The sequence below is a fragment of the Prinia subflava genome, unplaced genomic scaffold (genome assembly GCF_021018805.1).
Source record: "Prinia subflava isolate CZ2003 ecotype Zambia unplaced genomic scaffold, Cam_Psub_1.2 scaffold_145_NEW, whole genome shotgun sequence".
Lineage (NCBI taxonomy): Eukaryota > Metazoa > Chordata > Aves > Passeriformes > Cisticolidae > Prinia > Prinia subflava.
This window is the reverse complement of record NW_026960667.1, coordinates 1-14,191: the sequence shown is the minus strand read 5'-3', so window position 1 is coordinate 14,191 and position 14,191 is coordinate 1. Positions and strand designations below refer to the sequence as shown.

At 48.8% G+C, this 14,191-nt stretch overlaps 1 protein-coding gene across 1 annotated transcript; it reads left to right on the top strand.

Moving 5' to 3' along the window:
* The first annotated feature begins 4,368 nt into the window (after window positions 1-4,368).
* CLDN14 (claudin 14) lies at window positions 4,369-5,139 on the top strand. The gene has a single exon (XM_063424827.1). The coding sequence runs from the start codon at window positions 4,369-4,371 to the stop codon at window positions 5,065-5,067; it is 699 nt and encodes a 232-aa protein (XP_063280897.1). The 3' UTR covers window positions 5,068-5,139.
* Window positions 5,140-14,191: the final 9,052 nt, after the last annotated feature.

Below are 14,191 nucleotides of genomic sequence, written 5' to 3'. Positions count from 1 at the left end.
CACCCAGGGAAGGGGCACAGCAGCCACGGTCTGCACGAGAGGAACAACCCTGGAGAAAGAGCAGGAACAAAAGGATAAGACTGACACGGGCAGGGAAGGAGTAAAATGAGAAACAATGAAAGAGACAGCAGTAAAACACGCATCTGTTATTTAATCCTGGGTAAATACCCAGATTAGTGACATCAGATTCTGCTGTTTGTTTGGAGTTTGCTCTGGAGCTGTGGCTCCCAAGGCTGAGGCAGCTGGGCTAGAGCCCATGGATCCAGGCCAAGGATTTATCCCTGTTCTTGTGCAGCACAGGCAGCAGGCAGGACTAAAGTCTGGATGGATAAGTTGTCTTTCCAGCCCTTGTGCTCGTAAAAATAAAGCTGGCATGAGCTGGCAGAGTGAGAGAATTCAACAGTTTCATAAATTGTCACATCATTTCGCAGTCACTCGGTGCTTAGATGGGCCTTGAAGGTCACCAGGGCTAAACATGGACATTGTGTCTCTTTTTTTTTTAATTGGTTTTTATCCCAGATGCTGTTTTATTTCCACACAAAGGCTGAGGCTGGTTGACAGAATCCCAGAATCATTAAGGTTGGAAAAAAACGGGATTATGGAGTCCCAGCTGTGCCCCGTGCCCACCTTGTCCCCAAGGTGGGGCAGTGCCACCTCCTTCCTTGGACACCTCCAGGGATGGGCACTCCAACCCTCCCTGGGCAGCTCTTCCCAAGGTCTGGCCACCCTTTCCAGGAAGAAATTTTTCCTAATATCCAACCTGAGCCTCCTTTGGCACAGCTTGAGGCCTTTCCTTCTCCTCCTGTCCCTTGTCCCCTGCTAGAAAAGGGTGACTCCCGAGGGAGAGAGTGAAATTTGCTCACTTTCTAAAGAAGTATCAACAAACACAACCCACGGAGAAGAAACAAAAAAAAAGGCTAATTTCTGATTAAAAAAAATCTGAATGTTCCTCAGCTGAGCTGTAAAATGAGACATTTCCACCAGGCTGCTGATGTTCCTGGAGATGAACGTGTTGAGTTCTGCTGGAATTCTGGAAACTTAGATTTGAAGATTTTGGTATATAGCAATAATGTGGAGCAAGATGGAGACTTCAGGGGGGAGGTTAGTTGTTCTTTTTTCACCTTCTTCTTCCTTCTTCAGCACGGGTTTGGGTGGTTTGGTGTAATTGGGTGAAAAAGGTCTGCATTGTGGACCTTGGGTGGTCAGAAATCTAAATAATACAGGTGTCACCTCGTTATTGGGTGATTATCACTTAAATAACCTTGGAAAGAGTTAGAGGCACTCCATTTTTACCTCACTTCTCTAATTTATTAGTTAGAGCTCATGGCTTATGAGGCTGTAAATAGATAAGAAATAATAAACATCCAAGCCTGAACGTTTTCCCGGGTATCTCTCCCGAATTTGGCAGAGAGAAAAAGAATCCAGAACTGTCCCAGAGCTCCTGCTGCTTTTGCCACTTGGCAGGCAGGAGGGGAGGGCTGGTGCCCAGCACTGAAAGTGTTACTGAGCACCAGGGGCAGCTGGAGCTGCTGAGGGAGGCACATGGAAAACATGACGCCGAGCAAGCGGCGCTAATTAACGCTGCCTGCTTAAATTAGAAAGCTTTTAATGGCTAGTGTTTAAAAATAACTCCTTAATGGCGCCTAAAAATAGCTGCTGCTGAGCCCCAGAGCGTTCTGACCTCCATTAAATTGGGGGGTTCATTTCCCAGGGCGGGTGGTGTAAATCACATTTTCCTTTGAGGTGCTGCTCTCCCCGGGATCAGCTGCAAATCCTCGTGCCTGCCCTCGGGAGCCTCTCTGCAAATCCACCAGAGTGAGCTGGGTCAGGGCTCAGGGTGGTGGGCAGCGTGTGGGTGTCCTCAGGGGGATGAGGAATTGCAGAGGATAATCTCTGGTCGTGCTCATCACGAGGCACTAGAAGATTCCCAGACCAGGGAAAGCAGGGATGAGGAGGGTGGTGCTGGGATTAAGGACACAGGAGACCCAAGCTCCATTCCCAGCTCGATGTCTTGTGAGATGTCTTCAGGCCCTTCATGGTCCTGCTGTGGCCCAAAACCATGTGGAGATTTTCCTGATCCTGGAGGAATATTCCCAGGATAATTTCCCCGAGATGTGTGGCGTGCTTAGATACAGATGCACCTCACAGAGAACAAATAATAATATAAAAAGAGAAAATGCTGCTTAATTTTCCTTAATATGGGAATCAAACCCAAATAACCTGCAAGGCAAACACGCATGAGGACTTCTCGTGGTCGGGACAGGAATAAAGTATCTCCAGTTCTGCTGGAGGGAACAATTTGCTCCTTTGTGCTGTGCTTGGCCCTAGCTCATCACTTGTCATATCTGTGATAGCTGAGAGAAATCTGCAGCCTGACCTCCCCTGGAATGATGATTTCTGATATAAAACCCCCTGTGGTTTTCTCAGGATATGCAAATGAGGCAAGTTCCTTCAGCAGCCACATAAACTCAGGTGTTCTCATTTCTGTGTTACATAAGGAGTACCTGAAAGGCCAGGAGTTGGCAATGGGAGGAAAAGCTTTCCTAAAACCAGGCACACTAAAGGAAAGCTGCTCTTTGGTTTGCTCTTCCCTTCCAGGCAGCAAATCCAACATCCCATTCCTCCCCATCCCATGGCACACCCCAAATAAAAGGAATGTGTAGAAGCACAGAGTCCTCAGCCTGTGGTGTTGTCCTGCCCAGGCCATGAAATCCCTGTGCTTTTCCATTTTTCTTTTTCTTTTCACAACGTTTGAGGGATTGTTTTGGGAAGAGATGCCTCATCCTATGAGAAACCTGGAGAGAGACAATTGCCAAGGGCTGCAGGGACAGGAGCCAGGGAATGGCTCCCAGTGCCAGAGGGCAGGGCTGGATGGGCTCTTGGGAATCAGGAATTGTTCCCTGGCAGGGTGGGCAGGCCCTGGCACAGGGTGCCCAGAGCAGCTGTGGCTGCCCCTGCATCCCTGGCAGTGCCCAAGGCCAGGCTGGACACTGGGGCTGGAGCAGCCTGGGACAGTGGGAGGTGTCCCTGCCATGGAACTGGCTGAGCTTTAATGTCCCTTCCAACCCAAACCATTCCACGATTCCATGATTTTGCTGTCAGGCAGAGATCAGTGAATGCCACAATGACAGAGACCATCCCTGGCACTGATGCCACCCCAAGCACTCCAGACTCTTTAGAGACAGGTCTGAGAATGGGAATGTGGAGCAGCTTTCACTTTGCTCCCTCTGCATCCTCCTGCTGTCCTGATGGCATTGATTAGCTGATCCAGATGGTTTTCCTCCCTTTTCCTGCTCCTGCAAACACTTCCACTTTCTCCTCCGAGCAGGAGTTCAGCACGTGCACGGGGCTTGGCAGAGCTGGAGCCTGAACTCGTTCCTGTTTCTGAATTCCAGGCTGGATGGTGACGCAAGGGTTATTTTATATATTAAAATATCGGGTTTCTGCCCACACACATCACGCGTGATGGATAACAGAGCTGGCAAGGCAGCCACTGGAAAAGGCCACTTTGTCTGGGATTTATACAGAAGGAAGAGTTGCCATTCCTTGTTTTCCTTCTTGGATTTATGCATGACCAAACTGTGAAGGTGTTGTCCCTCAGAAGCTCCAGGATGTTCACCTGATTCCACATTTCACCCACAACCTGAAATCACGACCTGAAACTCCACAGATCCTAATGAAAATTATTCCCCTTTGAGTTACTTTATTGCAATACAACCTCAAGAAATACTGGCAAGTCAGGAAAGCGACTTTAATCTAATATTTGTTATCCTCTTCCACAGGTTTTAAATCACTCTTTTTGCTCCCCACTTTGAGCAAATACACCCTTATTGTTTTCCTAGTCCTGCTATGACCTTCTGGGAATGTTTTCATCCTGTAAAGCAACCTGCAGTTCCCTACTTTATAAATCTCCTTCATTCCAAGTGTTAACACTGCCTAATTCTCTGCTTTAGAGAGGAAATCATGTTTGTTTTTTTGAAGAGCCTGCTGGGAAGGGGAATATTTGCATTTCAAATATTCTTTTTCCATTTCATAAATTGTCTTGAGTTCTCTTCCCAGCGGGCAGCACAAGGCTGTTTATATAAGGGAAGAGGGAAGCTTGCTTTCCCATTACTTCCACAAAAATACGATTAACAGCGATAACTATGCTAATTATTGCCCTCGCCGCACTCGGAATGCACCTCACTGGCTGGAGAGGCAACGCTTTGGGGTAATAATTAACTCCTTTTCCCCTCATTTACCTTTTATTAGGAGAGCAGGAGGCGTCAGAGCGCGACAGCCGCACACATCCTGAGAAAAGCCGGCGTTCTCCGAGGGGACCCAAGCGGAGCCGCCTCGTTAAGAGAAGCGGGCAAGCCAAACATCCCCATGGCCAGCTGGGCCTTGGAGCTGCTCGGCTTCTCCCTGGGCCTGCTGGGCCTGCTGGGCACGCTGACTGCCACCATCCTGCCGCACTGGTGGCGCTCGGCGCACGTGGGCGCCAACATCATCACCGCCGCGGCCTACGTGAGGGGGCTGTGGATGGAGTGCGTGTGGCACAGCACCGGCGTCTACCAGTGCCAGCTGCACCGCTCCCAGCTGGCGCTGCCCGCCGGCCTGCGCGCCGCCCGGGCCATGATGGTCACCTCCTGCCTGCTGGCCGCGCTGGCGGCCGGCGCCGCCGTGGTGGGCATGCGGTGCACGCGCTGCGCCGAGGGCAGCCCCGCCAAGGCGTCCGCGGCCAGCTCCGGCGGGGTCGGCTTCGTGGCGGCCGGGCTGCTGTGCCTGGCGCCGGTGTCGTGGAGCACCCACGGCGTCGTGGTGGATTTCTACGACCCCACGCTGCCCGCCGGGATGAAGTACGAGATCGGGCAGGCGCTGTACCTGGGGTTCGCCTCCTCGGCCCTGAGCATGGCGGGCGGGGCCCTGCTGTGCGCCTCGTGCCTCGGGAGCCAGGCGCCTTTCCAGACGCGTTCCGGGCCCGCGGCAATTCCCTCCTCCGGGCCACCGAGCGTCCCCAAGGGCAACCACGCTCCCTCCGTGACATCCGCGTCCCACAGCGGCTACAGGCTGAGCGACTACGTGTGAGCTCCCTGCCTCTGGAACCCTCCTGAGTTCCACACAACTCAGAATCTTTGTCGACGTTTACCGCTGTTCATCCCTTTTCTTCCCGGAGGAGGAAAGGATGTGGACGCAGAACTGCTGCCTGCAAACCCTGGAAAATAAAGGCAGAGGAGGATGAGACATCCCCCAAGGCAGCACATCCCTGTCTACCTCCAGTCACGGCTTTGCAGGCAGGTAATTCAAGAGGTTAAAAATTTTGTTAAAAATGGTTTGGTTTGGAGTCGGTGCCCTGTGAAGCAGAACTGGCCACATCTCTTTGTTTCTTCACCAAAAAGACAGAGTTTTCCCTAAAACCTGGAATTTCTTGGGGATACACAGTGATTTCCAGCACTGATTGCCTGCTCGGTTCCTCATTTCCATAATTCATGAACGTTTCGTCATGACAAGGTATTAATTTTGCTTTGACTTAACTGTTTGTTTTTTTACGCTCCCTTGAAATAGGAATTTCAGTGGCACCGTGACAGATGTATTTGACAGCCTGTTACAGCCAATATTGGAAGTTATATTACAATGTTTTGACCTGATCAAAATAAAATTTCAGCGCATTTTTGAAATGCATCACGAGGGAAACAAACCCTCTCCGTGGCTCAGAACTGGGTTTTTTACAAATGTCAGGAATAGAATGGAACTGGACATTTGACATTAAATGTGCTTGAAAATTTAAAATTAAAAAGTCTCGGATTTTGTCACATTTAGCTTTTGAGCAGATTTAGCATTCTACACAATCTATGCATTATAGGGAGTGGAAAAACAGTTTCTAGAATCCTATTCCCAAATCCCATGTAATGAAATGTGCACATTTCTTAGGATGAATGCTGGTATTTTGTGCCTGAAGGTGCATTAGGGTTAGCAAGGATATTTCCACCCTCTCCAGCTATTTTTGGGGAGCTTCCATTGGGGCACAAGGCACCCTCCATGCCAACACTCCTGGACTGTGACCACTGCTAGTCAGGAGTACCAAATCCAGACATTTCCTTCTAAATCCTCACAAAAATCCATCATTCCACAGTGCATTCAAACAATCAAAAATCAAAATAATGAGCAAAGAAGCCCAGCCCTCTCCATTTCACATTACAGAGAAGTCCCAGGCACACATATTATGATATAAAATCATGACAAAAAAGAGTATCAGTGGATTTCTCTTAAACCAGAAATTGATTTTTCAACAGATGGATCAACACACTGGAAAAAAAAATAATTCCAAGACCTATAAGGCAACAATTCTTCATTTGGCAAAAAAACCCAAACCTGTTTGCAATTATATTGTCCTCTTGTATCACCTCCAGAGCTGGGAGATTTTCAGCATTTCCCCTGGTTCCACTCTGAACCTTCCTTTTTGTGCTGATCACCATTGCCTGTGGCTTCATGTTGATTTTAATTGAGACAGAGGGTTGTCAGCATTGATCCATGTTAACATCACCATTGTTTTTAAAAATACATGGAATTTCTAAGCAATTTGCGGAGACCAACAATAATAAAAGTGATCTGGACCTGACTCTGGTTATTTGTGGTGATAAAATTCAGGGAATGGCTCCCAGTGCCAGAGGGCAGGGCTGGATGGGCTCTTGGGAATCAGGAATTGTTCCCTGGCAGGGTGGGCAGGCCCTGGCACAGGGTGCCCAGAGCAGCTGTGGCTGCCCCTGCATCCCTGGCAGTGCCCAAGGCCAGGCTGGACACTGGGGCTGGAGCAGCCTGGTCTGCACATTCATAGAATCACAGAATTGTTTGGGCTGGGAAGAACCTCAAAGTTCATCCAGTGCCACCCCTGCCACGGCAGGGACACCTCCCACTGTCCCAGGCTGGCCTTGGGCACTGCCAGGGATGCAGGGGCAGCCACAGCTGCTCTGGGCACCCTGTGCCAGGGCCTGCCCACCCTGCCAGGAACAATTCCTGATTCCCAAGAGCCCATCCAGCCCTGCCCTCTGGCACTGGGAGCCATTCCCTGGCTCCTGTCCCTGCAGCCCTTGGCATTTGTCTCTCTGCAGCTTTCCTGGGGCTCCTTCAGGCCCTGCAAGGCCACCCTGAGCTCAGCCCAGAGCTTCTCCTGCCCAGGCTGAGCAATGCCAGCTGTGCCAGCCTTTCCTGCCAGCAGAGCTGCTCCAGCCCTCTGCTCATCCTGGAGCCTCCTCTGGGCTCTCTCTAGCAGCTCCACGTCCTCCCTGTGCTGGAATTCCAGGGCTGGATACCAGTGGAAGGTGTCCGGGGTTGCAGCTGGATGATCTTTAAGGTCCCCTCCAGCCCAAATTCTGTGATCATTGAGCCTACAAACATCTCAGTGACAAACCCTGATTTGCAGGGAATGGACAGAAACTGCAAATCAGCTTCTCAGAGAAGATGAAGAAAAACTGTTCATGGTCCATTATGGATTTCTAGGACACTTTTTTCAGCCCAGTGGAGGTGGTGAATTCCTTGGGTTTTCCTGTGTTTCCATTCTAACAGATCCTGCCAAGTGATTGGGTATCAACCTGAGGCAGGGCTTTGGACAGCCATGAATGCTGGAGCACCGTTCCAAGGGAGGAAATGGGCTGTGGGTCATGAGGGGGGTTGCCAGGTACTGATAAATTCATTCACTTGCCAGGTTTTGGTGTGGTGGGAATACTCCTGTGTAGGGCTGTTCTTACTGCAGCCATCTCCAGCCAGCAGAACAAGGCACAGGAGGAGGAACAGTTTGTAAAGTCCTGGCAAAAATACTTTGGAGTGCTTGGATGTCAATAACGAGGGAAATGGTTTCTTTCTTTCTTTCTTTCTTTCTTTCTTTCTTTCTTTCTTTCTTTCTTTCTTTCTTTCTTTCTTTCTTTCTTTCTTTCTTTCTTTCTTTCTTTCTTTCTTTCTTTCTTTCTTTCTTTCTTCTTCTTTCTTTCTTTCTTTCTTTCTTTCTTTCTTTCTTTCTTTCTTTCTTTCTTTCTTTCTTTCTTTCTTTCTTTCTTTCTTTCTTTCTTTCTTTCTTTCTTTCTTTCTTTCTTTCTTTCTTTCTTTCTTTCTTTCTCTCTTTCTCTCTTTCTCTCTTTCTCTCTTTCTCTCTCTCTCTCTCTCTCTTTCTCTCTTTCTCTCTTTCTCTCTTTCTCTCTTTCTCTCTTTCTCTTTCTCTTTCTCTTTCTCTTTCTCTTTCTCTTTCTCTTTCTCTTTCTCTTTCTCTTTCTCTTTCTCTTTCTCTTTCTCTTTCTCTTTCTCTTTCTCTTTCTCTTTCTCTTTCTCTTTCTCTTTCTCTTTTCCTTCTTTATTTCGTTCATTCTTTGATCTAACAGACACTATCCCTTCTTTGCATTCCTTGCTTTGCTGTGCAACATGAGAGATGTTCTTTTTCACTTTTTTTATTAAAAGGTTTGAATACAGCTTATTCCCCACATTCCTGTTATCCACATTTCCTATTCTTTTCACTAAAGGGGCACTGGATATGTTGATTCCCAGCTTAATTCAGATCATCCTTTCCAATTCTCCAGCCCCTGGCAGCAGAAGTCAGGTTTAAACCTTTCACTGAGAATCCTGACAGCTCCTCAGACAGTTTCCCATAAACTCAAACATCTGAATGGGTTTAAAATGCTCTATGGACAAGAAAGGCAGGGTAGACCCAACCTCCCTCCTTTTTCCTGGGGAAAATGTGGTTAATTTTATTTTCTGCTTTAAGCAGGAGGAAAATACATTAATTTCATTAGCTCACACTTCAAAGGTGTTTGGTAAGCAAACTGTTGGAAAGTGGAGTGAATCAATGCAGAGGTTTGACCTGTTGAGAGCACATGTACAGACTTCATAGAGTTGTGTGGGTATTTAAAACCCTGGAATTCCGGCTCCACTGACTTCCCTGAGGTCACAGTTTCACCCATAAGCTCATTATTATTGTCAATACTCCCAAATCTATTAGAGAGCTTTTAACTGAAAGACCTCCAGAGCAAAGAGAATCAAAGTCAGGGGGATTTTGCCCCCTCAGAGGGATGGGATGCCAAGGAAAGGCTTTTGCTGGCCATTTCACAAAGTGTTTGGTATTGAGCAGAGCAGCTGCAACCCGTGGGATGTGCGAGGGAGTTCTCCCTTCCACTGGAGTCAAGGACAAGCAATTTTATTTTTAAAATGTCATAATCACTGCTATTGATCACCAGGGGTGCTCTCAAATCCATCCAGGCTCGGGCTGTCAGCACTATTGCTATCCCTGCCAATCCCAGCCCAATTAGGCTGCCTTGCTAATGAACCTCAGCAGCTTTTCATGGATCTCTGTGGGGGAAAAGGGCTCATTGACAGAGCAGCCCCAGCCTTCCACCCTGCCCTGGGTGTCTCTTGTTTTATTTGGTCACATTTTATCGTTCCATGTGATGCCTTGGGAATGCTGAGCTGGAACAGAGACTGGACAGAGCTGGAGAATAAAGTAGAGATTTATTAAAAGTTCCTTAGGATACACCTTGGGCAGGACAGGGCCTGACCAGGGCTGCACCCAAGGCGGACACAAAATGGACACAAAATGGACACAAAATGGTCACAAAATGGACACAAAATGGACAAATGGTCACAAGGTCTCACACTTTTCTAAGTTTTGGTCCATTTGCACATTGGGGTTTCATTGTCCAATTCCAGCTGCAGGTGATGCAGTCCCATCCTTCTTGTTCTCTCCCTTCAGCCCCCCTTGTTTGTGCTTTTGGGCTGAACACTTGTCCCAGCTGTCCTTGGTGTGCAGCAGGAGAAGGATTTGTTTTGTGTCCCTGCTGTGTGCAGAGCTGAGTGAGCCTGAGTGTGAGCTCAGAGCTGCACCCTGGGCAGCGCAGGGGCTGGAATACAGCAAAATAAAATTTAAAGTATGACATGGAAAACACAGAGAGAAAAAGTTCAGAAGCATCAATAAGCCTTGAAAATCAGAGTTAGGACTAAAGTGCTTGGGAAAGGTTGTGACTGCCCCTGCATCCCTGGCAGTGCCCAAGGCCAGGTTGGACACTGGGGCTGGAGCAGCCTGGGACAGTGGGAGGTGTCCCTGCCATGGCAGGGGTGGATGATCTTGAAGGTCTTTTCCAACTGGGATGATTCTGTGATAAACATCAGATAAAATAACACCAGATTTGGGTTACAGCATGTTTGCAAAGTTACATCATTTTAAGTCCACTCACTCCTGAAAGGAAGGTGAGGACAAAGAATCTGGAAACTGTTCAGTTCAGTGAAATATTTTCTTTTCACTGAACACTATGAACTCAGGAAATCAGCTTTGCATCAGGTGATGTTTTCTAGAGTTTTATGGAATTGGTATTTGCTTCCTCTACAAGGGAAAACCTTTAAGTAAGTTGTCAGCAGGGGAGTGGGAGCAAAGAGAAGGAATTCCCATCCCCAGTAACATCCAAGTGCTCCTTTAGTGACCTGAACACAACAAACTGTGCTGGATCCAGATCCCCACATAACTCCTGGCACCATGAGCTGGCAGATGCCCCCACCAGAAGGGGGCCACTCCCCCACCCCCGGGGTGAAGCTCTTTGGAGTTCTCAACTCATCCAGTCTTTGGGATCTGGATGCAGTCTTTGGGGTCTGGGTGCAGTCTTTGGGATCTGGGTGCAGTCTTTGGGGTCTGGTTCCAATCTTTGAGTCTGGGTGCAGTCTTTGGGGTCTGGGTGCAGTCTTTGGGGTCTGGGTGCAGTCTTTGGGATTGGATGCAGTCTTTGGGATCTGGGTGCAGTGTTTGGGGTCTGGGTGCAGTCTTTGGGGTCTGGATGCAGTCTTTGGGGTCTGGGTGCAGTCTTTGGGATCTGGATCCAGGCACAAGCCCTCGTTTGGGGTCTCTGGGCACGTGGTGCTGATCCCGTGTCCAGCAGCACATCCCAAGCACTGGAATTTGCAGTGCAACCAGCAGAACCCCAGGGATGGCACCTCAGGGTGCTCCCACAGCCTCAACTCCTCCTGTCCCAGAATCCCAAAGCATTCTGGGCTCTTCCAGCTGTGGTTTGGTACCTTCCTGCAGGGGTTATGTGGCAGACAGGAGCAAATTGATCCATGAAACCAGAAATGGGCTGTGAACAGAACTTCTGGAATGTCTCACTGCTTCCAAGGCCCAAAGAGGAGAATGTTGGTCTTTAGAGAAGCTCACACTCCATGGACACCCCACCTTCCCTCCCTCTGGAGGGATCAGCTCCAGCTTTCCCTCAGTGTGACCAGACCTGCAGCAATTTCTGTCGACCCAGTCTGCTGCAAGATCTGCCTCTCTTTTCCCAGCCCCAGCCAAAGTTTCCTCTATTCCTCCTGCAGCACATTCTGGAGATGTGTTTTGGCCGGCTTTTTCGTATTCTTTGTTTTCTGCTGAATGAGTTCCATCAACCTCCTGAGAGATGTCCCTGCCCATGGCAGGGGGTTGGAATGAGATGACCTTTAAGGTCCCTTCCAACCCAAATAATTTTGTGATTCCATGATTTAAGCTCAGAGCACACTCAGGAGGGATGCGAGGATTGTCATCCCTCCTTTTTTATGATGAGTACCGAGCAAAAATAAGAATTCAGTGAATGCTGCCAAGTTCACTGGAGGGGTTGGGAAAAGTGGCCACTGTTCAGCCTTAACCAGTGACCCCCAGTCCCCTGTGGGCTGGGATGTGGCTGAACCCTCTCATCCCCAAACCAGCCTGAGGTGCCAGAGCTGACTGGGAACAGCCCAGCACGGAGCCTCTGGAGCTGCTCCCAAAGTTCTGCCTGGCGTGGGATACCCGGGGAGAATCATCCTCAAAGTTCACCCCAAGGACTCACGGGCAGCTCAGCTGGGGCACAGCAGCCTGAGCCTCCCTCCTGAGCACAGGAATCCCAGAATCCCAGGATCCCTGAGCTGGAAAAGCCCTCCCAGCCCAGGCAGTGCCAGCTGTGCCCACCCTGTCCCCAGCCCAGAGCACTCAGTGCCCACCTCCAGGTGCCACCTCCAGGGATGGGCACTCCAAAGCTCCCTGGGCAGCCCCTGCCAAGGCCTGAGCTCCCTTTCCATGGGCAAATTCCTGCTGCTGCCCAAGCTGAGTCTCCCCTGGCCCAGCCTGAGGCCGTTCCCTCTCCTCCTGTCCCTGTTCCTGGAGCACAGCCCGACCCCCCCGGCTGTCCCCTCCTGTCAGGGACTTGTGCAGAGCCACAAGGTCCCCCTGAGCCTCCTTTTCTCCAGCCTCAGCCCCTTCCCAGCTCCCTCAGGAATTCTCCAGCCCCTTCCCAGCTCCCTCAGCTGCTCCTCACAGGATTGACTCTCCAGAACCTTCACCACAGAAGAGTGCACAGGCAGAGACTGAATCTCCATCCCAGCTCCAGGTTATCTCCAGCAGCTCCATCTCCCCTGTCCTAAGGAAAAGCTCATTTCAGGAGAGAAATCAGTTCAGGATGAGCTGAATTATCTGCTACATCTGATTCCAACTTCACTCCAAGGGAGCCAACTCCCACTCATGTTTCGCCTGAAAGCCTCTGGAAAAGGCACCTCCAGCTCCCTGTGGGTTAATCACAGAATCCCAAAGGAGGCAGCCAATAGCTCCTTCCCTGTTTAAACACAGTCTGAATTGGGTATTAACTACCTGCTGTGTTTGGCAGCTCTCTTATTCCTAAAATAAATAACTGTATGAAAAGTCATAAACTCTATATTGGACTTTTTCATTAAAAAAAAAAAAGAAACAAACCAGAAAAAAATCAAAGTACTGTCAGGATTTTAGCAGCCTCACTTCTTGCAGTAAATCTGCTTCCACAGCTGTTCCTGCTGTACTGTGTCCTTCAGCCAAGAGTAGCTGCAGTCCAACATTTCCTTCTTAAGTTATTCCTTACCCAGAGCAAAGCCAAGGGAATTTTGGACAGGGCTCGCCTGCTCAGAATTATGAATGTGCTCTTATTAGAGCAGGTTGCATGTTTTATATTAAATATTCATTCAAATAGCAATCCAGCAAAATGTTTGTCGGGATAAGAGTTACTTTGGCTGAAAGGACACATTTTTCTTCCAGTCTCCACCGAACCTCGCCCATATTTATCATGTCCAGGATCTGAGGGCATTAATGAAGATCTTGCTTGAACTTGGTTGAGCTCCCCCAGCAGTGTCAGATCCTGTTCTCCTGTTTCAGAGCTGCACCAGTTCAGCAATTGCTTGGTTGTCACTGGGAAAAGCCTTTTACAGGTTCCACTGCAGCTCATAAAAGGGGGGGAAAAGGAAAAAAAGGAGAAAAAAAAAGAGGAAAGTGGCATTTTCCCCTCTTGCCTCTTAAAAACTTACCTGTGTTGAGTTGAGAGCCACAGAGTGTCTCGTAAAGTGGTTTGGTTTCATGGAATCATGGAATGGTGGGGCTGGGAGGGATCTTAAATCCCATCCAGTGCCATGGCAGGGACACCTCCCACTGTCCCAGGCTGCTCCAGCCCCAGTGTCCAACCTGGGCACTGCCAGGGTGGGAAGTCCAAAACCTCCCTGGGCAGCTTCACCACCCTCACAATAAAGAATTTCCTCCCCAAATCCCATCTGTCCCTGCCCTCCCTCAGCCTAAGGCCATCCCCCCTTTTTCCTGTCACTCCATCCCTCGGGAAATGTCTCTCTCCAAGTCCAACCACAAAAGGAAAGTCTGAACCCCAGAGAAGTTCCCCACCTCGTTCTGAGCCAAAGCTCAGCTCCAGGAGCTGCTTCAAGGAACAAAGTTAAACATTAGCAATGTTGCCATCATGTGGCTGCTCCCGGCCATGAGCCTGAATTTATTAATCAGAGAGCAGATTCCACCTGGATCCCGCTGTGAAAGCTCAGGGACAATGTTTGAAGCTGTCACTATCACAGGATTTAATTAGAGTAATTATTTTTATAGCAAGAACGTGTGTGCAGTGGATGAGGTGAAACCACACCTCTGACTGTGCTCCTTATCCTCAGGGATTTATAGATCATAATGAAAACCTCACTCCAAAATTCACCTTGTGTTATCCAAGCAGAAATTCTAGAAGTGAAAATCCCCTCTTCCTGCAGAAACGAGAAGGAAGAAAAAAGGACAAGGAATCAGTTTCAATACCCTTCAGGTTTAACACGGCTTGAAAATGAAATTTTAACGTTCCAACTCTTGAATTACTTTATCCTGACTGCTATAATAATATGTGATTTCCAGTTGTTTTATGGTATTTTTATTATACTTCTTTCCAGTATCACACCAAGA